Raw genomic sequence first — 22,237 nt, forward strand, 5'->3', positions numbered from 1 at the left:
TCTCATTCATCCAGGAGATATTTGTGGCAAAGTAGGAAAGGCCCTCATCATTGAATCAGAACACCTGGATTTAGGTCCTCTTCTGCATCTCATTTTCATATGAGCTTTTCCAAGTTAGTTTACTTCTGACCTCTAGTTTCCTCATATGTAGAAAAGAGGATAGATAAACCTATTCTGTAGCGTTGTTACAAAAATTAAATAGGATTCATTTTTCAGCAAACATTTTTTTTCCCCCTGAGACACAGTCTCACTCTGTCGCCCAGGCTGGAGTGCAGTGGCACAATCTTAGCTCACTGCAACCTCTACCTCCCAGGTTCAAGAGATTCTTGTGCCTCAGCCCCCCACCCCTGCCCAGTAGCTGGGACTACAGATGTGTGCCACCACTCCCAGCTACTTTTTGTATTTTTAGTAGAGACAGGATTTCATCATGTTGGCTAGGCTTATTGAGAACTCCTGACCTCAGGTGATCTGCCCACCTCGGCCTCCCAAAGTGGTGGGATTACAGGCATGAGCCACTGTGCCCGGCCTCAACAAACGTATTGATCAGCCACCATGTGTCAGTCATGGTCTAAAGGACTGGGACCCTGGAGCAGAATAAGACACCATCTCTGCCCTCTCAAGAAGCCTGTGGTTTAGTGGAATGAATCCCACTCCTTCTGTCTGATACCTGGGGAGAAAAAGGAAAGTTTCAGCAGGATCAAAATTCTACTGTGGAAAGACTCAGAGACCGTATCTGTCTACATAGGGATCAAAACCACAAATAGGTGAAGCGATCAGGTTTGCCTGAGACAGTCCTAGTTTATATCTACTGTCCTAACATTTAAACCCTGGGCTGTTCAAACAAATTATGTCTGCATTTTGGTCCCTGGTTCTGGACAGTTGGTTTCCTGTGTGATAACAGGGCCCTGTTCGCTCTGCTGCTCTTCCATCCTCTAATTTTTGACCCCCAGTGTGTCTGCCCTTTTCAGAAGTTCCAACGTGAGCTCAGCACCAAATGGGTGCTGAATACAGTGAGTACGGGTGCTCACGTGCTTCTTGGTAAGATCCTGCAAAACCACATGTTGGACCTCCGAATTAGCAACTCCAAGCTCTTCTGGCGGGCACTGGCCATGCTGCAGGTAGGGATCTGAAGGGGCAGGGCTGGGTGGGGCCTGGCCTCAATGCTTAGGCTGCCAGAGGGGGGCATTTTGCAGAGGAAGGATACAGGCTGCCTTTCCTCCTGTGCGCTGTTCTTCCTATTAGGTGCATCTTCGCCTTAAGAAGTGTGTGTGTCCTGAAATACCATGGGGTAGGGGGAAGAAAGAAGTGTGTGTGCATGCATGGGTGTGTGTTTGTGAAACTGTAATTATTAGGCAAGGCTCTTTCAGTTACAAACATGTGATGGAAAACCAGTTCATACTGGTTTAAGCTAAACAAGCAAAATGACAGCTGATATAACTGAACAGTCTTAGGGCAGTTGAATCCATGTGTTCCAGAACTCTCTACCCTTAATTCTGCTTTCCTCTGTATTGCTCTCATTCTTTTTTTTTTTTTTTTTTTGAGATGGGGTCTTGCTCAGTTGCCCAGGCTGGAGTGCAGTGGTGTGATCTCAGCTCAGTGCAACCTCTGCCTCCGAGGTTCAAGTGATTCTTCTGCCTCAGCCTCCTGAGTAGCTGGGATTACAGGCACCTACCATCATGCCCAGCTAATTTTCATATATTTTAGCAGAGACAGGGTTTTGCCATGTTGGCCAGGCTGGTCTCGAACTCCTGACTTCAGGTGATCCACCCACCTCGGCCTCCCAAAGTGCTGGGATTACAGGTGTGAGTCACCACACCTGGTGTTGCTCTCATTCTTAGCCAAGTTTTCTCCATTAAGTGGCAAAGTGGCCACCAGTAGTGCCTGCCTGACATCCTACTAACTTAGCAACACTAGTGGGCAAAGAACTTGCCTATTCTGTGGTTCTTGGAAATGCCTGGTCAGGGGCTCTGGCTTGGGTCACGTGCATGTCCCTGAAGCAATCACTGTTCTCCCGGGGAAGGGGTGCTCTGCCCAGTCTGGTTCATGTGCTTTCCCTTCAGGATGGTGGTGGAAGAAGGGCTGGGAGGTGAGCCTCAATCCAACCTCATTATCTGAGCATGGGGGAGCGATAGATTCCCAGAGGAAAACCAAGGTGCTGTTACCAGAAGGAGTGGATGCTGACCAGACAGCACAACAGGTGGTCGTGAAAATGGGGTTGCCAGAGTCAGCAAATAAAAATACAGGACACCCAGTTAAATTTGAATTTCAGATAAATAAGGAATAATTTTTTTCATCAAATATGCCTTATGAAATTTGAGACTTTTGAATTTTTTTTATTATATATCTGGATGTCCTGTATTTTTTTTTTTTTTTTTTTTTGTGACGGAGTTTCACTCATGTTACCCAGGCTGGAGTGCAATGGCGCGATCTTGGCTCACCGCAACCTCCGCCTCCTGGGTTCAGGCAATTCTCCTGCCTCAGCCTCCTGAGTAGCTGGGATTACAGGCACGCGCCACCATGCCCAGCTAATTTTTTGTATTTTTAGTAGAGACGGGGTTTCACCATGTTGACCAGGATGGTCTCGATCTCTTGACCTCGTGATCCACCCGCCTCGGCCTCCCAAAGTGCTGGGATTACAGGCTTGAGCCACCGCGCCCGGCCAATGTCCTGTATTTTTATTCACAAAGTCTGACAATCTTATGTGAAAGGAATCAATCAAAACATTTAATGAGCACCCACCAGGTCCCCAAAATAATTATGGTCTTTACTGATGTCCAGTGGAGGTACAAAGAAGGTGGGGCCGGTATGCATTACAGCAAAAAGAAGGCCTCAGGGAGGAGGTGGTATTTGAGCTAGGCCTGTTGGTTATGACGTGGATAGATGGACAGAAGGGCATTCCTGTGAGGGCATTCACCAAGTCCCAGAAGGGGGACTGGGCATGATATGTGAGGGACACAGGTCTGACCAGAGTGGAGAGTCATTTTAGAGCATAGTGAGGGATTATGAAGATGTAGGAAGGGGAGGGATGTGGAAGCTTAAAGTCAGACAAGAGGCCGGGCGCGGTGGCTCACGCCTGTAATCCCAGCACTTTGGGAGGCTAAGGTGGGTGGATCACGAGGTCAAGAGAACGAGACCATCCTGGCCAACATGATGAAATCCCATCTCTACTAAAAATACAAAAATTAGCAGGGTGTGGTGGCATGTGCCTGTAATCCCAGCTACTCGGGAGGCTGAGGCAGGAGAATTGCTTGAACCTGGGAGGCGGAGGTTGCAGCGAGCTGAGATTGCATGGTTTCACTCCATCCTGGGCAACAGAGCAAGACTCTTCCTAAAAAAAAAAAAAAAAAAAAAACTAGACAGGAATGTGGACTTGCCACATGCAGCTAGACATGTGCTGTCCGAAGTACTGGCCACCAGCCACATGTGGCTACTGAGCACTTGAAATATGGCTAGTGTGACTGAGGAACTGAATTTCTAATTTTATGTAAAAACCAAAGCTGTATAATTTTAAAATTAAAAGTAACTTTAACATTTTAGTAGAACTACGTTCCACTTTTTAGCATTGCAAATCTAGCACCTAAATTGAGGCGTGTCGGTTGGGCCCAGTGGCTCACGCCTGCAATCCCAACATTCTGGGAGGCTGAAGAGGATTACTTAAGGTCAGCAGTTCGAGACCAGCCTGGTCAACATGGTGAAACCCCATCTCTACTAAAAATAAAAATAAAAAAATAAATTAGCTGGGCATGGTGGCATATGCTAATATTCCTATCTACTGGAGAGGCTGAGGCAGGAGAATCGCTTGAACCTGGGAGGTGGAGGGTGCAGAGAGCCAAAATAGCATCACCACATTCCAGCCTAGGTGACAGAGTGAGACTCTGTTTCAAAAAAATAAAAATAAAAATAAAGCCACAAAAAACCAAATCGACGTGTGCTATAATTGTAAAATACACACTGGATTTCAAAATGCAAAATAAAAATATAGAAAAATGCTGCAAAATATCTCACTAATAATGTTTCATATTGTTTACATTTGGTTATATATTGAGTTAAATAAAATATATTATTAAAATTGATTTCAGGCCGGGTGCGGTGGCTCATGCCTCTAATCCGAGTACTTTGGGAGGCTGAGGTGGGTGGATATCCTGAGGTCAGGAGTTTGAGACCAGCCTGGCCAACATGGTGAAACCCTGTGTCTACTAAAAATACAAAAATTAGCCAGATGTGGTGGTGCATGCCTGTAATCCCAGCTACTCAGGAGGCTGAGGCAGGAGAATCGCTTGAAGCTGGGAGGCGGAGGTTGCAGTGAGCCAAGATTGTACCCCTGCACTCCAACCTGGAATACAGCATGAGACTCTGTCTCAAAAAAAAAAAAAAAAAAAAATTCTCCTGCCTCAGCCTCCCAAGTAGTTGGGATTATGGCATGCACCATCACACCTGGCGAATTTTTTTTTGGTATTTTTAGTAGAGACCATGTTTCATGATATTGGCCAGGCTGGTCCCAAACTCCTGACCTTGTGATCTGGCCACCTCAGCCTCCCAAAGTGCTGGGATGAGCCACCATGCCCGGCCAATTTCACCTATTTCTTTTTTTTTTGAGACGGAGTTTCGCTCTTGTTACCCAGGCTGGAGTGCAATGGCGCGATCTTGGCTCACCGCAACCTCCGCCTCCTGGGTTCAGGCAATTCTCCTGCCTCAGCCTCCTGAGTAGCTGGGACTACAGGCACGCACCACCATGCCCAGCTAATTTTTTGTAGTTTTAGTAGAGACAGGGTTTCACCATGTTGACCAGGATGGTCTTGATCTCTTGACCTCGTGATCCACCCGCCTCGGCCTCCCAAAGTGCTGGGATTACAGGCTTGAGCCACCGCGCCCGGCCCACCTATTTCTTTTTTTAATGCAGCTACTAAAAACTTAAACTTACATATGTGGTTTGCATTATATATTTTTCTTCATTTTTATTTTTTTAGAGACAGGGTCTCATTCTGTTACCCAGGCTGGAGTGCAGTGGCACCATCATGGCTCACTGCAGCCTCAAACTCCTGAGCTCATGAAATCCTCCCACCTCAGCTTCCTGAGTAGTTGGGACAATAGGCGGGTGCCACCATGCCCAGCTAATTTATTTTATTTTTTGTAGAGATGGGGTCTTGCCATGTTGCCTAGGCTGGTCTCAAACTCCTGGGCTCAAGTGATCCTCCTGTGTTGGCCTCCCAAATTGCTGGGATTACAGATGTGAGCCACCGTGCCCAGCCTTGCATTATATTTCTGCAGGACAATGCTGAGCTAGACAGAGAGGAGGGTAGTGACAGAATGGAAGCAGTGTTTGCAGATGAACAGTCTTACACTAGTGTGCAAGATGGATTTGGTTAGGGAGGGAACTAGAGAGAGGGAGTCCAGATTACCAGCCTATGGGATTGGTGGGACACAGATGCAAATTTGACCAATTTGCCATTAATTCTCCAGTTTAACACAGCCAATCAAGGCCCACCACCAAGCCCTTTAACCCAGCTTTTCTTTACACCTGGGAATTATGGGTTTAGAATTGCCGACATGGACAAATCATCTATAGACTCTGCAGCCTCAGGATCCCAGCCTCCCACTCTCCCAGTTCATTCTTCTCCCTTGACTCCATTCTTAGTTCTTCTGGCCTTTAGCCTGACACTGATCTTACCACTTCTTCCATAGCGGTTCTCTGGACAGTCCAAGGCTCGATGCATCGAGAGCCTCCTCCAAGCAATCCACTTTCCCCAGCAACTGTCAGATGATATTCGGGCTGCTCCCATCTCCTGCCATGTCCGGGTTGCACATGAGAAGGAACAGGTATCCTGCCCACTGCTGGTCATTCAACACATACTTTTTGAGTACTTTCAATGTGTCGGGAAGTTTGGCGCTGGGTTTACAAAGCTCAGTGGCACCCTGCTCACAAGGACTTCTGCATTCATGGGGGAGACATGACTGTGACAAGTGGTCACTGAGGTGTGAAAAAGTACTACAGGGGCGGAGAAAAGGGTCTTCTATTCTGCCTAGGAGGGGAGTCAGGCAAAAGAGGGAGAAGGACTGGGTTTCAAAGGACAAATAGTTTTCCTGGTCAAAGTGAAGATTTCTCTCTGCTCTTAATTCACCTCCTTACCACTTTCTAGTCTTCATAACATCCTATTTTGCACCTAACCTAGTGACTCCTGATTCCTATATCAAATGTTTTAGCTCCTCCAGTGCATATATATATATATATATATATATATCTTTTTTTTTAGAGGGAGTCTTGCTCTGTCACTCAGGTTGCTGGGGTGCAGTGATGTGATCTTGGCTTACTGCAACCTCTGTCCACTGGGTTCAAGCGATTCTCTTGCTTCAGCCTCCCAAGTAGCTGGGATTGCAGGTGCCAGCCACCAACACCTGGCTAATTTTGGTATTTTTAGTAGAGACGGGGCTCCGCCAAGTTGGCCAGGCTGATCTCAAACTCCCGAACTCAACTGATCTGCCTGCCTTGGCCTCCCAAAGTGTCGAGATTACAGGCGTGAGCCACTGCACATGAACTTCCTCTGGGGTTCTTTCTCTGATGACCTCATTTCCTCAGGCTTCAGTGCCCGCTGCCTTTTCCCCACAGGTGATCCCCATCGCCTTGCTCAGCCTCCTATTCCGGTGCTCCATCACTGAGGCTCAGGCACACCTGGCTGCAGCTCCTTCTGTCTGTGAGGCTGTCAGGAGCGCTCTTGCTGGGCCAGGCCAGAAGCGCACAGCGGACCCCCTCGAGATCCTAGAGCCTGCCGTTCAGTGAACTGGTGTTTCTGGTTGGGTGAAAGGGGCCCAACCCTGCCCACTCCAGCCCAGCCCACCCAAGGGACTTGTGCCAGCAGCACATGTGGGAGGGAGAAGCCCCGTTTCCGGGGGCACCAGCAGCCCAGGGTGGGGAGAAGGATTCTCTCCACTTTGGGGGAGACTTCTTGCTCTTGACCTGGTAGTTTCTATTTTCACTCAATTATTCTGATTTCAGAAATAAAATGAAATGTCTTATTTTGGAAAGTTAACCTTTCAAAGTCAGTAAATCAAACTGAATAGATCAGAGGTGGGACAGGACGGATGGCATGGGTTGGTCTTAATAGCAGATTTGTTTGTTTAATTCTGCCCCCAACTCAATTTCATTGTCTCTAACAAGCCTTATATAGCATCCCTATATTCCTCATTAGCAACATGCAGCCAGGATGCATCATGCACACACACTCCAATCCCACACAGACAAATGATGAAGGGTGGGAACTTTTAGATAATTCCAGGACAAGAGGGAAGAAGCTGTGTCCCTAGCATAGGAAACCCAGCAAAAGGGCAGTCTTAATCAGACAGGACAAGATCCTTATCCCTAGAATGAATGCTACATTCATGCATTAGACCATGAAATGAGGGTCACATCTCCTGCCCTGTGTTTGTAAGAGGAACATAAGGAACTCTGGGGGTGCTGCACACCCTTGGTGGTGGGACCCAACAAACACTAGAAATTCCAGGCTGTACATTTTAGACACCAGGTGCCCCATGTTTTGACAAGGGCATGTTTGTTCATTCGAGATTCATGCCAGCTCTTTAGGGCCTGTGATATATGGCCCTGACAGTAGAGAGCTGGTTCCTCTTTGTGCCTGAGAAATATCCAGGTAATAGACACTCAGGAACATTCCTCTCGGAATGAAACTCTCTGGAAAGAGGGTGACTGGAAGGGAGCCAGACTTTGGTTTCATGCGGATAAAGTAATCAACCCCTTTGTGGTGGCCATACGTCCCTCTGCACCTGTGGGCCTGCAGCCTCTATCTGAGCTCTGTTTTCCTTTTCCACATCTTCTCACTGCTGCCTTGGATCATCAGCAAACCACCTTTCCCCAGCCACTGCTCTTACGGGGCCTCCTGAGTGCCACCCCTTTCATCCTTCACAAATACTTCTTTGAAATTCAAGATGGCTAAAGTTAGGAAAGGATCCTGCAAAAACCCTCTGTGTCTTTTTCCCCACAAGTCCCTTCCATGTTCTTTCATCAGGTCAGTTCATCTCTCAGCATAGTGTCATGAACACTGTCAAGTCTGAGAGAATACCTAGTATTCTGGGGCCCCAAAGGGCAGAGCATGCCTTGATCCTGTTGATGATGCCAACATGTACAGTAGCCCCCTCCCACATTTGGAGGGGTTAGGGCACAGGGTTAGATTTCTCCAAGGCTGGATGCAGAAGAACTCTAGAAGCCCCAAGATCTTTTAGTTGCCAAGTACGTGGATGGTATGAAGACATCGAGTGAATTCAATTCTTATGTAGTTGGACACAATATTTGGGTGTTGTGAACAAGGTGGAGTACTGCTCAGCCTTCGGGTACATTAGAAACTAGACACACTCTGGCCTTATGGCAGAGACAAAGATGACTAAGATCTGAACCCTACTTCCTAGAAACTCACAAGCACATAGCAATTCTAATATAAGACAGAATTGAAGTGGTTTAGAACAGCGGGGTAAGTACAGAGAGCTGCTAAGATTACGGGGCAGGCCAAGAGTCAAGGAAAGTTTTGGAAGAAAGGAGGCTGGGGTGGGGAAAAGAAACAGCCAAAGAAAATCTGAGAATGTTTGAAGACTTTCTCAGAAAGTGTATGTGGATCTGATATACCACAGAACCCGGTCATTGTCAATGGGATTCGTGCTCTAGGCAGAGCTAAGGAAGTTCAAAGATTTTTTTAGAACTATGCAGAGACAAATGATAGGGTGACAGCTTTTGCAGTTATTTGGAGAAAGTAAACATCTGAGGCCAAAAACAGCAAGAGAGTAATCCATTATTAATACAAGGCAGTAATTACGTAGAAATGACTAAAGGGCCTGGGCCTGAAGACTGGATTAGATTGTGGAAGATGAAGAAAACAATTTTCTGGGACATATATTTGCTGAATCAAAAGCAAAAGGGGGCCAGGCGTGCTATCCTAGCTACTTGGGAGGCTGAGATGGGAAGATCACTTGATCCCAGAAGTTCAAGGCCAGGCTGGGCAACATAACAAGACCCTGGCTCTAAAAAAAGAAACAAAACAAGAGGCGGTGGGGGCAAAAGATATTTGGATATTGCACATACTCTAAGCCTGATTTATATATATAGAAAATGGATACATAGTATATATTATGATATATATAATATATAATGGATATTATATAAATTCCATTATATGTATGTGTGTGTATGTGTGTGTGTGTGTGTATATATATATATATATATATATACACACACATATATATATATAATGGAACTCACGCTCTCTCCTCCAAAATCAGCTAGCTATTCTTTTCATAATTCAGATGGTCTTTTTTTTGTTTGTTTTTTAGGGACAGGGTCTCACTTGTTGTCCAGGCTGTAGTACAGTAGTGTGGTCATAGCTCACTGCAGCCTTGAACTCCTTGGCTCAAGCAATCTTCCTGCCTCAGCCTCTCAAGTAGCTAGGGCTACAAATGTGTACCAAAACACCTGGTTCATTTTTAAATTTTTTTGTAGAGATGGGGCCTTGCTGTGTTGCTCAGGCTGGTCTTGATTCCTGGCCTCCGGTGATCTTACTGCTTTAGTCACTCAAAGTGCTGGGATTATATGTGTGAACCACCATACCTGGCCAGCATTCATGCTATCTAATATTCAGATTGTTTTGAATGTTACACAGCCTGCGGCCAGCTCTTGAATATTAGATAAGCTGTAAGATTGAAAGAGGATGTTGGTAGGAGACAAAGGGGTCTCCATCTGGTTCCAGGGATGGCGTCTACAAACACAGCAAAATACCTAAGATCCTATGGAAACAGGATTGGACCCAATTGGACAGGTGGCTCAAATCCTAGGGTTGAGAGGACAGGTACTGTATCTAGGTGCTGCAAAATGCTCCCATCCTGGGAGAGAGAAGTGGGTCATTTTTAAGCTAGTGACTGGGGTGCTGTGGAGTAGGAAAAAGAGACAAGTAGAGAATCCCTGGAGCATCTTATAGTGACAGAAAGTAAAGAATTGCTCAAAATCTCCACAAGGATGAGAATATGTCAAAGGGATACAGGACCCAATGTGAAAGAGCTCCCAGTGCCTAAAGTGGGAACAATTTGAGCAACAAATAAATACACAAGCTGGGTACGGTGGCAGGTGACGGTCAGCTACTTGGGAAGCTGCGGTGGGAGGATCAATTGCTTAAGCCCAGGAGGTCAAGGCTGCAGTGAGCTGTGTTCATGCCACTGCACTCCAGCCTGGGTGACAGAGTGAGACTCTGTCTCAAATAAATAAAATTTAAAAAATATATTTAAAAATACTTGGTTTTAAAAAATACATAAATACACCTGAATTCATAACATTATAAGCAAATGATTGAATAAATAAAGTGGGGGCAAGGTACCAATCTTTCCTAAAGAAGAATTCTAAATAATAAAACACACACACGCACACACACACCCAGCCCTTTAGGAAATGGGGCTTAACCACCCCACACCACCTCTCCTCCCAAGTGTGTTAGATTTATGGGCTCATTCACAAAAAACAGAGTATGGGAAAGGGAAGTGATTTTACAGTGGAAAAACCTGGCAAGCACTACCCTAATCAGGTAATCAAGATCAGCATCGCCAGTTGGTATCACATACCTCCTGATATACTGAGAAGAACATGTCACCTCTGTGGTATTCTTCCCCCAAACACACAACCTCAGTCTAAGCATAAAGAAAATATCACAGTAACCCAACTTTAGGGACATATTACAAAATACCTGTTCATATTACAAAATACCTGAAAATTTTCAGTCATGGAAAACAAGGAAAGACTGAGAAACTGTCAGAGACCAGAAGAGCCTCAGGAGGGATGACACACATACAGTGTGCTACCCTCGGTTGGATCCTGGAAATATAAAGAACTTTAGTGGCAAAACTGGTGAAATTGGATGAAATCTGGAATTTAGTTAATAGCAAATACACCAATGTTAATCTCATTGTTTTGACGAATGTACCAAAGTTATCTAAGATGTTAATGTTAGGTGAAACTAGGCGAAGAATATATGGGAACTTGCTGTACTATCTTTGTAACTTTTCTGTAAACCTGAAATTATTTGAAAATAAAAAGTTTATTTAAAAAATAAAATTAAACTGAAAGCCTTTCCTCTTAGATCTGGAACATACAAAGATGCCCACCTTCAACGCCGTTATTCAACATAGCACTGGAAGTCCTAGCTAGAGCAATCAGACGAGAGAAAGAAATAAAGGCCATCCAAATTGGAAAGCAAGAAGTCAAATTATCCTTATTTGAAGATGATGTGATCTTATTATTATTATTTTTTGAGATGGAGTCTCACTCTGCTGCCCAGGCTGGAGTGCAGTGGCACCATCTCAGCTCACTGCAACCTCTGCCTTCCAGGTTCAAATGAATCTCCTGCCTCAGCCTCTCCGAGTAGCTGGGATTACAGGCACCCACCACCATGCCCAGCTAATATTTGTATTTTTAGTAGAGTTGGTTTCACCACGTTGGCCAGGTTGGTCTGGAACTCCTGACCTCAGGTTTTCTACCCTCCTCAGCCTCCCAAAGTGATAAGATTACAGGTGTGAGACACCACACCTGGCCAATGTGATCTTATATTTGGAAAAACCTAAGTACTCCATCCAAAGACTATTACAACCGATAAAAAAATTCAGTAAAGTAGTAGTATACAAAATCAACATACAAAAATCTGTAGCATTTCTATATGACAACAGTGAACAGTCTGAAAAATAAATTTAAAAAGTAATCCCATTTACAGTAGCCACAAATAAAATACCTAGGAATTAACCAAAGAAGTGAAAGATCTCTACAGTGAAAGCTAAAAAACACTGATGAGAGAAATTGAAGATGACACAAAAAAACGGAAGGATACTCCATGATCATGGATTGGAAGAATCAATATTGGTAAAAGGTCTATAGTACCCAAAGCAATCTGCAGCTTCAATGCAATCCCTATCAAAATATCAATGACATTCTTCACATAAATAGAAAAAACATCCTAAAATTTATATGGAACCACAAAAGACCTAAAATAACCAAAGCTATCCTGAGCAAAAAGAACAAAACTGGAGGAATCACATTACCTAACTTCAAATTACATTACAGAGCTATCGTAACAGAAACAGCATGGTACTGGTATAAAAACAGACACATGCCAGGCTCAGTGGCCAACACCTGTAATCCCAGCACTTTAGGAGGCCGAGGCAGGTGGATCACAAGATCAGGAGTTCAAGATCAGCCTAACCAGCATGGTGAAAACCTGTCTCTACCCAAAATACAAAAAATTAGCTGAGCATGGTGGTGCATACCTGTAGTCCCAGCTACTCAGGAGGCTGAGGCAGGAAAATTGCTTGAACCCAGCAGGCAGAGGTTGTAGTGAGCCAAGATCACACCACTGCACTCTAGACTGGCCAACAAAGCAAGACTTAATCTTAAATAAATAAATAAATAAATAAAGACACATAGACCAATGTAACAGAAATCTCAGAAACAAATTCACACACCTACAGTGAACTCATTTTTGACAAAGCTGCCAGGAACATACATTGGGAAAAACACAGTTTCTTTAACAAATGGTGCTGGGAAAACTGGATCTCTGATATGGTGTGGTTCTGTGTTGCCACCTAAATCTCATGTTGAATTATAATTCCCAGTGTTAGGGGAGGGGCCTGGTGAGAGGTGATTGGATCATGGGCGTGGAGTTCCCCCATGCTGTTTTCATGATAATGAGTGAGTTCTCACGAGATCTTATGGTTTAAAAGTGTGTGGCACTCTCCCCCTTGTGTTCTCTCTCTTTCCTGCTGCCATATGAAGGTGTTGGCTTCCTCTTCGCCTTCCACCATGATTGTAAGTTTCCTAAGACCTCACAGTCATGTTTTCTGTTAAGCCTGTGAAACTGAGTCAATTAAACCTCCTTTCTTCATAAATGACCCAGTCTCAGGTACTATATCTACATACAGAAGAGTGAAACTAGACCCCTATCTCTTGCCATATGTAAAAATCAAATCAAAATGATTAGAGACTTAAATCTCAATCTATGAAACTACTATCAGAAAACATTGGGGGAAACTCTCCAGGACATTAGTCTGGGCAAAAGTTTCTTAATTCCCTGCAAGCACAGGCAACTAAAGCAAAAATGGACAAATGGGATCACATCAAGTTAAAAAGCTTTTGCACAGCAAAGTAAATAATCAACAAAGTGAAGAGACAATCCACAGAATGGGAGAAAATATATACAAACTACCCACATGATAAGGGATTAATAATTATATGTATGTATATATATATATATATGTATCTCAACTTATAGGAAGAAATCTAATAATCCAATTAAAAAATGGGCAAAAAATTTGAATAGACATTTCTCATAAGAAGACATACAAATGGCAAACAATCATATGAAAAGTTCTCAACATCACTGATTATCAATGAAATGCAAATCAAAATTACAATGAGATATTATCTCACTCCAGTTAAAATGGCTTTTATCCAAAAGTCGGGCAGTAACAAATGCTGGAGAGAATGTGGAGAAAAGGGAACTGTTGTACGCTGTTGGGAATGTAAATTAGTACAGCCACAATGGAGAGCAATACTACTGCTGGATATAAAAACAACAGAAAGGAAATTAGTATATTGAAGAGATATCTGCACTCCCATGTTTGTTGCAGCACTGTTCACAATAGTCAAAATTTGGAAGCAACCTAAGTGTCCATCAACAGATGAATGGATAAAGAAAATGTGGTACATTTACACAATGGAGTACTATTCATCCATAAAAAGAATAAGATTCTAGGGTTTTTATGGTGTTAGGTCTTATGTTTAAGTCTTTAATCCATCTGGAGTTAATTTTAGTGTAAGGTGTCAGGAAGGGGTCCAGTTTCTGCTTTCTGCACATGGCTAGCCAGCTTTCCCAACACCATTTATTGAACAGGGAATCCTTTCCCCATTGCTTGTTTTTGTCTGGTTTGTCAAAGATCAGATGGTTGTAGATATGTTGTGTTGCCTCCGAGACCTCTGTTCTGTTCCATTGGTCTATATCTCTGTTTTGGTACCAGTACCATGCTGTTTTGATTACTGTAGCCTTGTAGTATAGTTTGAAGCCCGGTAGTGTGATGCCCCCCGCTTTGTTCTTTTTGCTTAGAATTGACTTGGCTATGCAGGCTCTCTTTTGGTTCCATATGAAGTTTAAGGTGGTTTTTTCCAGTTCGGCGAAGAAGGTCATTGGTAGCTTGATGGGGATAGCATTGAATCTGTAAATTACTTTGGGCAGTATGGCCATTTTCACGATATTAACCATTCAGGACATAGGTTTAGGCAAGGACTTCATGACCAAAACACCAAAAGCATTGACAACAAAAGCCAAAAGAGACAAATGGGACCTAATCAAACTCCACAGCTTCTGTACAGCAAAAGAAACAGTCATTAGAGTGAATTGGCAACCAACAGAATGGGAAAAAATTTTTGCAGTTTACCCATTTGACAAAGGGCTGCTATCCAGAATTTACAAAGAACTAAAACAGATTTACAAGAAAAAAACTAACAAGCCCATTCAAAAGTGGGCAAAGGATATGAACAGACACTTTACAAAAGAAGATATACATGAGGCCAACAAACATATGAAAAAAATGCTCATCATTACTGGTCATCAGAGAAATGCAAATCAAAACAACATTGAGATACCATCTCACGCCAGTTAGAATGGCGATCATTAAAAATGCTGGAGACAACAGATGCTGGAGAGGATGTGGAGCAATAGGAACACTTTTACACTGTTGGTGGGAGTGTAAATTAGTTTAACCATTGTGGAAGACAGTGTGGCGATTCCTCAAGGACCTAGAAATAGAAATTCCATTTGACCCAGCAATCCCATTACTGGGTATATATCCAAAGGATTACAAATCGTTCTACTACAAGGACACGTGCACACGAATGTTCATTGCAGCACTGTTTACAATAGCAAAGACCTGGAACCAACCCAAATGCCCATCAACAATAGACTGGATAGGGAAAATGTGGCACATATACACCATGGAATATTATGCAGCCATCAAAAACGATGAGTTTGGGTCCTTTGTAGGGACATGGATGAACCTGGAAACCATCATTCTCAGCAAATTGACAGAAGAGCAGAAGATCAAACACCGCATGTTCTCACTCCTAGGCGGTGTTGAACAATGAGAACACATGGACACAGGGAGGGGAGCACTACACACTGGAGTCAGTTGAGGGGAAATAGGGGAGGGACGGTGGGGGGTGGGGAGCTGGGGAGAGATAGCAAGGGGAGAAATGCTGGATGTAGGTGCTGGGGAGGAAGGCAGCAAATCACACTGCCACGTGTGTAGCTGTGCAACAATTTTGCATGTTCTTCACATGTACCCCAAAACCTAAAATGCAATAAAATAAATAAATGGGGAAAAAAATAAAAATAAAATAAAAAAAAGAATAAGATTCTGTCATTTGCAACAACATGGATAGAACTTACTTCACTTATTATTTTAAGTGAAATAAGCTAGGCACAGAAAGACAAATACTGCATGTTCTCACTTATTTGTGGGATCTAAAACTCAAAACAGGCCAGGTGTGGTGACTCGCCTATAATCCCAGCACTTTGGGAGGCCAAGGCAAGTGGATCCTCTGAGGTCAGGAGTTTAAGACCAGCCTGGTCAACATGGCGAAACCCCTTCTCTACTAAAAATACAAAAATTAGCTGAGTGTGGTGGTAGATGCCTGTAATCCCAGCTGCTTGGGAGGCTGAGGCAGGAGAATGGCTTGAACCTGGGAGGCAGAGTTGGCAGTGAGCCAATATCAACCTCCCATTGCACAGCAGCCTGGGTGACAAATTAGTAATTATTTGTAATTATTAAGACAAATTAATAATTTATTTGTCTTAATAAATTACCATTATTAATAAATTCATTCATTCAATATGGATGAGTAGAGGGAGACTCCGTCTAAAAAAAAACAACAAAATAATTGAACTGACAGAGCTAGAGAATAGAAGGATGGTTAGGAGAGGCTGGGAAGGTTAGTGGAGCGGCAGTGTTGGGGAGGCAGGGTTGGTTAAAGGGTACAAAACAATAGAAAGAATGAATAAGGGTGGGGTACAGTGGCCCATGCATGTAATTCCAGTACTTTGGGAGGCTGAGGCAGGAGGATAATTTGAGCCAGGAGTTCAAGACCAGCATGGGCAACATAGTGGGAGCCCATTTCTACAAAAAAAATTGGCCAAGTATGGTGGTACAGGTCTGTAGTCTCAGCTACCAAGGAGGCTGAAGCAGGAGGATCCCTTCAGCCTGGGAAGTTGAGGCTGGCTGCAGTGAGCCATGGTTGCACCCCTGCACTCCAGCCTTAGGTGACAGAGTGAGACCCTGTCTTAAAAAAAAAAAAAAAAGAATTAGTAAGGCACAGTATTTAATAGCACAACAGAGAGACTATAGTCAATAGTAATTTAATTGTACATTTAAAAATAATTAAGAGGCCAGGTGTGGTGGCTCACACCTGTAATCCCAGCACTTTGGCAGGCTGAGGCAGGCAGATCATGAGGTCAAGAGATCAAGACCATTCTGGCTAATATGATGAAATGCAGTATCTACTAAAAATACAAAACTTAGCTGGGTATGGTGGTGCATGCCTGTAGTCCCAGCTACTCGGGAAGCTGAGGCAGGAGAATTGCTTAAACCCGGGAGGCGGAGGTTGCAGTGAGCCGAGATTGTGCCATTGCACTCCAGCCTGGTGACAGAGCGGGACTCAGTGTTAATAATAATAATAATTAAGAGTATAATTGGATTAGTTGTAACACAGAGCATAAAAGCTTGAGGGGATGAATATGTAATTTCCCATGATGTGATTATTCTGCATTGCATGTGATATGGTTTGGATCTGTGTTCTCACCCAAATCTCATGTTGGATTATAATCTCCAGTGTTAGGGGTGGGGCCTTGTGGGAGGTAACTGGATTGTTGGGGTGGAGTTCTCATGAATGGTTTAGTACTTTTCCCCTTGGTTCTGTATAGTGAATGAGCTCTCACAAGGTCTGGTTGTTTAAAAGTGTGTGGGACCTCGATCTCTGTATCTCCTGCTTCAGCCATGTGAAATGGGCCTGCTTGCCCCTCACCTTCTGCCATGACTGTAAGTTTCCTGAGGCTTCCCAGCAGCTGCTGTGTTTCCTGTACAGCCTTCAGAACAGTGAGCCAGTTATACTTCTTTTCTTTATAAATTACCCAGTCTCAGGTATTTCTTTACAGCAATGCAAGAATGGACTAATACTAATCATAGTATCATAATATTGTATTATGGAATATGTATTATGTATTATAATCTAAAAATAAAAACATATTATGGAATATATATTATGGAATACAATATCATAATATAAATATCTCATGTATTCCATTATATATACAATGTACCCATGAACATTAAAATTTAAAATTGTTTAAAAATTAAAAGTAAATATATAAAATTAAAATTTCTAACTATAATAACATATATTTGGGAACGGAGATATTGAGTTAAAATATTCTAAGGGCCTTGATTTTTCCATAAAAAAATAAAAGTTTTGATTAAGGCTTTGATAAGTTGTGTGCATATTGAATTTTAAAGGTATTTGCTAAAAACAAGGTTGGCAAACTTTTTCTGTGGAGATAGATAGTAAATATTTTAGTCTTTGCAGCCCCTGTGGTCTGGATCATTACTATTCAACTCTGCTGTTGTAGCTTGAAAGCAGCCATAGACATTATGTAAAATGGGTGTGGCTGTGTTCCAGTAAATCTTCATTTGCAAAAACAGGCAGCATGCTGGATTTGCCCTGCAGGCCATAGTTTGCCAAGCCTCGCACTAAAAGAATAAAAACAGAGTATAATTTCTAATTAGTAAAGGAGAAAATGAAGTAATTAAAAATACCTAGTCATCTAAATGAAAGGCAAGAAAGAAGAGAAAAAAGCTGGGCGAGATGGCTCATGCCTGTAATCCCAGCACTTTGGGAGGCCAAGGCAGGGGGATCACAAGGTCAGGAGTTCGAGACCAGCCTGGTCAATATAGTGAAATCCCATCTCTACTAAAAATACAAAAATTAGCTGGGCATGGTGGCAGGTGCCTGTATTCCCAGTTACTTGGGAGGCTGAGGCAGGAGAATTGCTTGAACCCAGGAGGCAGATGTTGCAGTGAGCCAAGATCATACCACTGCACTCCAGCCTGGGCGACAGAGCAAAACTCCATCTCAAGGAAAAAAAAAAATTAGCTGGGTGTGGTAGCACACGCTTATAGTCCCAGCTACTCTGGAGGCTGAGAAAGGAGAATTGCTTGAACCTGGGAGGCAGAGGTTGCAGTGAGCCAAGATCACACCACTGCACTCCAAGCTGGGTGACCCAAATACTTTGGTAATTACATTAAAGGTAAATGAAATACATGCCCCACTTAACACCTTTTTGTTTTAGATGTGTCTCTTGTAAACAGCATATATATGAATTTTGTTTATTTTGTACCCAGTATAAAAGCAAAAGGATATAGAAAGATTGATAGTAAAAGAATGGGAAAATATATACTGTGCAAATACCAACCAAAACAAAATTGCTATGACAATTGTTGTGCTAGAACTCTATTGACTTCAGTAGGGATAGCATCATATTGGAGAGGCTGAAGAAGAGACCTGGAGCTAGCAAACAAAATACTGGGCTTATTGGGGAAACTTACATATAGGGCAGTCCACTGGTGGTGGGCTAGACAGGAGAACCACAACTGCTTATAAAAAGCATGCAGGTAGGCCGGGTGTGATGGCTCATGCCTGTAGTCCCAGCACTTTGGGAGGCTGAGCTGTGTGGATCATGAGGTCAGAAGTTCAAGACCAGCCTGGGCAAGATAGTGAAACCCCATCTCTACTAAAAATATTTTAAAAATTAGCTGGATGTGGTGGCAGGCGCCTATAATCCCAGCTACTTGGGAGGTTGAGGCAGAGAACTGACTGAACCCGGGAGGCAGAGGTTGCAGTGACCTGAGATCACGCCACTGCACTCCAGCCTGGGCAACAGAGTGAGACTCTGTCTCAAAAAAACAAAAAACAAAACAAAAAAGCAAGCATGCAGTTTGTATAGTGTTTTCACTTAGCACCGTCCCCCTAGCAGCCTCCTCCTGGCAACTTTCATTTAACTCAAAACAAAAGGCCTCAATTCCCTGTATGTCCTGCATGTCACAGGCCATGCCAGAGGTTCAGATTTCATTACAGATAGTTGGCCAGTCCCGGATTCCTTAGCTTGGAAATCCAAACATACATTCTTCTTAGAACATAGGGTCATTCTCAGGCTGTGCTTAAGTTATTACTTACTGTCAGATGTATCTGCCGTACGGGGTCATTCGCAGGGTATGCTTAAGTTTTGCTGTCAGGTCCATCTACCACACAGCAATATTAATATCAGACAAAATAACTTAAAGCCAAAAGTAATACTAGAAATAAACAGCATTTTCTTTTTCTTTTCTTTTCTTTTTTTGAGACGGAGTCTTGCTCTGTCCCCAGGCTGGAGTGCAGTGGCGCAATCTCGGCTCACTGCAACCTCCACCTCCCAGGTTCAAGCGATTCTCCTGCCTCAGCCTCCTGAGTAGCTGGGATTACAGGCACGCGCCACCATGCCCAGCTAATGTTTTATATTTTTAGTAGAGACGGGGTTGCACCATGTTGACCAGGATGGTCTCGATCTCTTGACCTCGTGATCCACCCATCTCGGCCTCCCAAAGTGCTGGGATTACAGGCTTGAGCCACTGTGCCCGGCCTTAATTTTTGTATTTTTAGTAGAGATGGGGTTTCACCATAGCCAGGATGGTCTCGATCTCTTGACCTCGTGATCCGCCTGCCTCGGCCTCCCAAATTGCTGGGATTACAGGCATGAGCCACTGCTCCTGGCCAATAAACAACATTTTCATAGTGTTAAAAGATTTAATTTATCAGGAATGTAAAGGCCGATTAAAAATATATAAAGCAAAAATCCATAGATCTCAAAGGAGATATAAATAAATACGCAATTATATTAATAGTAGGTGATTCTATATGCCTGTCGTAGTAATTGATGGAAAATCAGACAAAAGCTTAGTAGTATAGATTTGAACATAAAGACTAGCAATCTATGCCAATAGGCATTACAAAAAAATAAAAATTAAAAAAAAAGACTGGAAATTTTTTTTTTTTGAGACAGAGTCTTGCTCTGTTGCTACGCTGGAGTGCAGTGGCACAATCTCGGCTCACTGCAACCTCCGCCTCCTGGGTTCAAGTGATTCTTCCGCCTCAGCCTCCAAGTGGCTAGGACCACAGGTGCGAGCCACCACGCCCGGCTAATTTTTGTATTTTCAGTAGAGACAGGGTTTCACCATGTTGGCCAGGATGGTCTCAATCTCTTGACCTCGTGATCCGCCCACCTCAGTATCCCAAAATGCTGGTATTACAGGCCTGAGCCACCATGCCCAGCCAAGACTTGCAAAATTGACCAAACAGTCATATACAAACACTGTTTCTATCACCTGTGGATTACATCTTATTTTAAAACACACATAGAGTTTTTATAATTGGCCATAAACTGGGATAAAGCCTCAAACATTTCAAAAGATTGAAATTATTAAAGTATGTATTTTGACTACATGTAACTTGGTTAGATAACTAGAAAATCCCCATATATGTAGAAATTTTAAGTTGAATTTCTAAATAATCCATGGAGAAAAGAAATCAGTATGGAAAGTAGAAAATAGTTGGAACTAAGTGATAACAAAAATTTACATATTACAACTTGTGGCATGCAGCTGAAGTAGTACTTGAGAGGAAACTTATATCCTGATTTACATATATTAGGGGGAAAGGGCTGAAAATTAATGATTTAGGCATTAATCTCAAGAAGAAAGTTAGAAAAATAGCGCCCAAAATACATCCAAAGAAAGTAGAAATGAGGAAATAAGGCAAAGGCAGAAATTATTGAAATAGAAAACAAACATACAAAGTTGGTTCTTTGAAAGGATTAACAAAATTGACAAATCTCTAGCAAGATAGATTGTGGGAAGTAGAAAAGTTCCTTTTTAAAGTTCTTTTCTTATTAAAGACTAAATGTGCTAATAACTTTGTTAAGTCCTATCCTATGTAGCCGTTAGACATGCCATGCTTACAGGCGCGTAGTACATTCTATGTCCTTGTACTTTAACCAAGATATCTGTGCTGTTCCAGCTCTCCATTGCTTTTACCTGTTTAGAAAACTTTTAAGTTATTAGCCAATTGGGTTTTAGTTTAGATGTGAGGTCTGGCTCCAGCCAACGGGGATCAGACACAGCAGTAAGGACGACCCCAATTGCATAAGGGATGAATTTATCTGTTTTCCTTTGTTCATTGTACTCTTGTGGCAAGATGGCTAGTGAGAGTACCTTTCCTACAGTCCAGGAAGTAAAAATTGCATTGCTGAAAAATCCTTTGTCTCAGTGCTAATTTTTCTTTGTGGCACTGGGCATCTATTTCCAACATAGATCAAAGAAAAGGGGAAAAACCTCACAAATAAACAATACCATGAAAACAAAGGAGACGTGACTGCGTTTGAATAAGTTTGCCAATATATTTGAAAATGTAAATTCAATGGAAAAATTACTAGAAAATATACTTAAGCTGACTCAAAAAAACCTCTTATAGTTGGCTACAATGGCTTGTGGCCTGTAATATCAGCTACTCATGAGGCTGAGACAAGAGAATCACTTGAGGTCAGGCATTCAAGACCAGTGGGGGCAATGCAGCAAGACCACCATTTCTAATTTTAAAGTAATTAATTTTTGTTCCCCCCCATTTTTAATAGTATAATAACCTTCAAAAAAACGGACTATGTAGTCAAAAATCCTCACTCAGAAAGAACTCCAGGTTTGTATGGTTTTGCTGATGAGTTATACCAAAAATTGAAGGATCAAACAGTTCCAGGCTGGACGCAAGTGTCTCACACCTGTAATGGCAGCACTTTGGGATGCCAAGGCAGGCAGATCACAAGGTCAAGAGATCGAGACCATCCTGGCCAACATGATGAAACCCTGTCTCTGCTAAAACTACAAAAATTAGCTGGGCATGGTGGCACACACTTGTAGTCCCTGTTACTTGGGAGGTTGAGGCAGGAGAATAGTTTGAACCTGGGAGGCGGAGGCTGCTGTACTCCAGCCTGGGGAACAGAAGAAGACCCTGTCTCAATTAAAAAAAAAAAAAAAAAGTTTAAAAACTAAATATGAGCAATTGGAATCCAATAATTTATTTAAA

General features: G+C 42.9%; 1 protein-coding gene across 1 annotated transcript; it reads left to right on the forward strand.

The window, feature by feature from the left end:
* Positions 1-931: 931 nt before the first annotated feature.
* Positions 932-7,025, forward strand: GCKR (glucokinase regulator). Its single transcript, XM_032301355.1, has 3 exons — positions 932-1,118; positions 5,683-5,817; positions 6,605-7,025. The coding sequence occupies exons 1-3, from the start codon at positions 1,059-1,061 to the stop codon at positions 6,773-6,775; spliced, it is 366 nt and encodes a 121-aa protein (XP_032157246.1). The 5' UTR covers positions 932-1,058; the 3' UTR covers positions 6,776-7,025.
* Positions 7,026-22,237: the final 15,212 nt, after the last annotated feature.

This window comes from Sapajus apella, unplaced genomic scaffold, assembly GCF_009761245.1.
Source record: "Sapajus apella isolate SASKATOON/1434 unplaced genomic scaffold, GSC_monkey_1.0 scaffold44, whole genome shotgun sequence".
Lineage (NCBI taxonomy): Eukaryota > Metazoa > Chordata > Mammalia > Primates > Cebidae > Sapajus > Sapajus apella.

Bases quoted from the DNA above. Each gene is read 5' to 3' on its own strand.
- GCKR (XM_032301355.1), top strand. From the start codon at position 1,059: ATGTTGGACCTCCGAATTAGCAACTCCAAGCTCTTCTGGCGGGCACTG. The intron at 1,119-5,682 runs GTAGGGATCTGA...CTTCTTCCATAG, and splicing joins GGGCACTGGCCATGCTGCAG to CGGTTCTCTGGACAGTCCAA. The intron at 5,818-6,604 runs GTATCCTGCCCA...TTTTCCCCACAG, and splicing joins TTGCACATGAGAAGGAACAG to GTGATCCCCATCGCCTTGCT.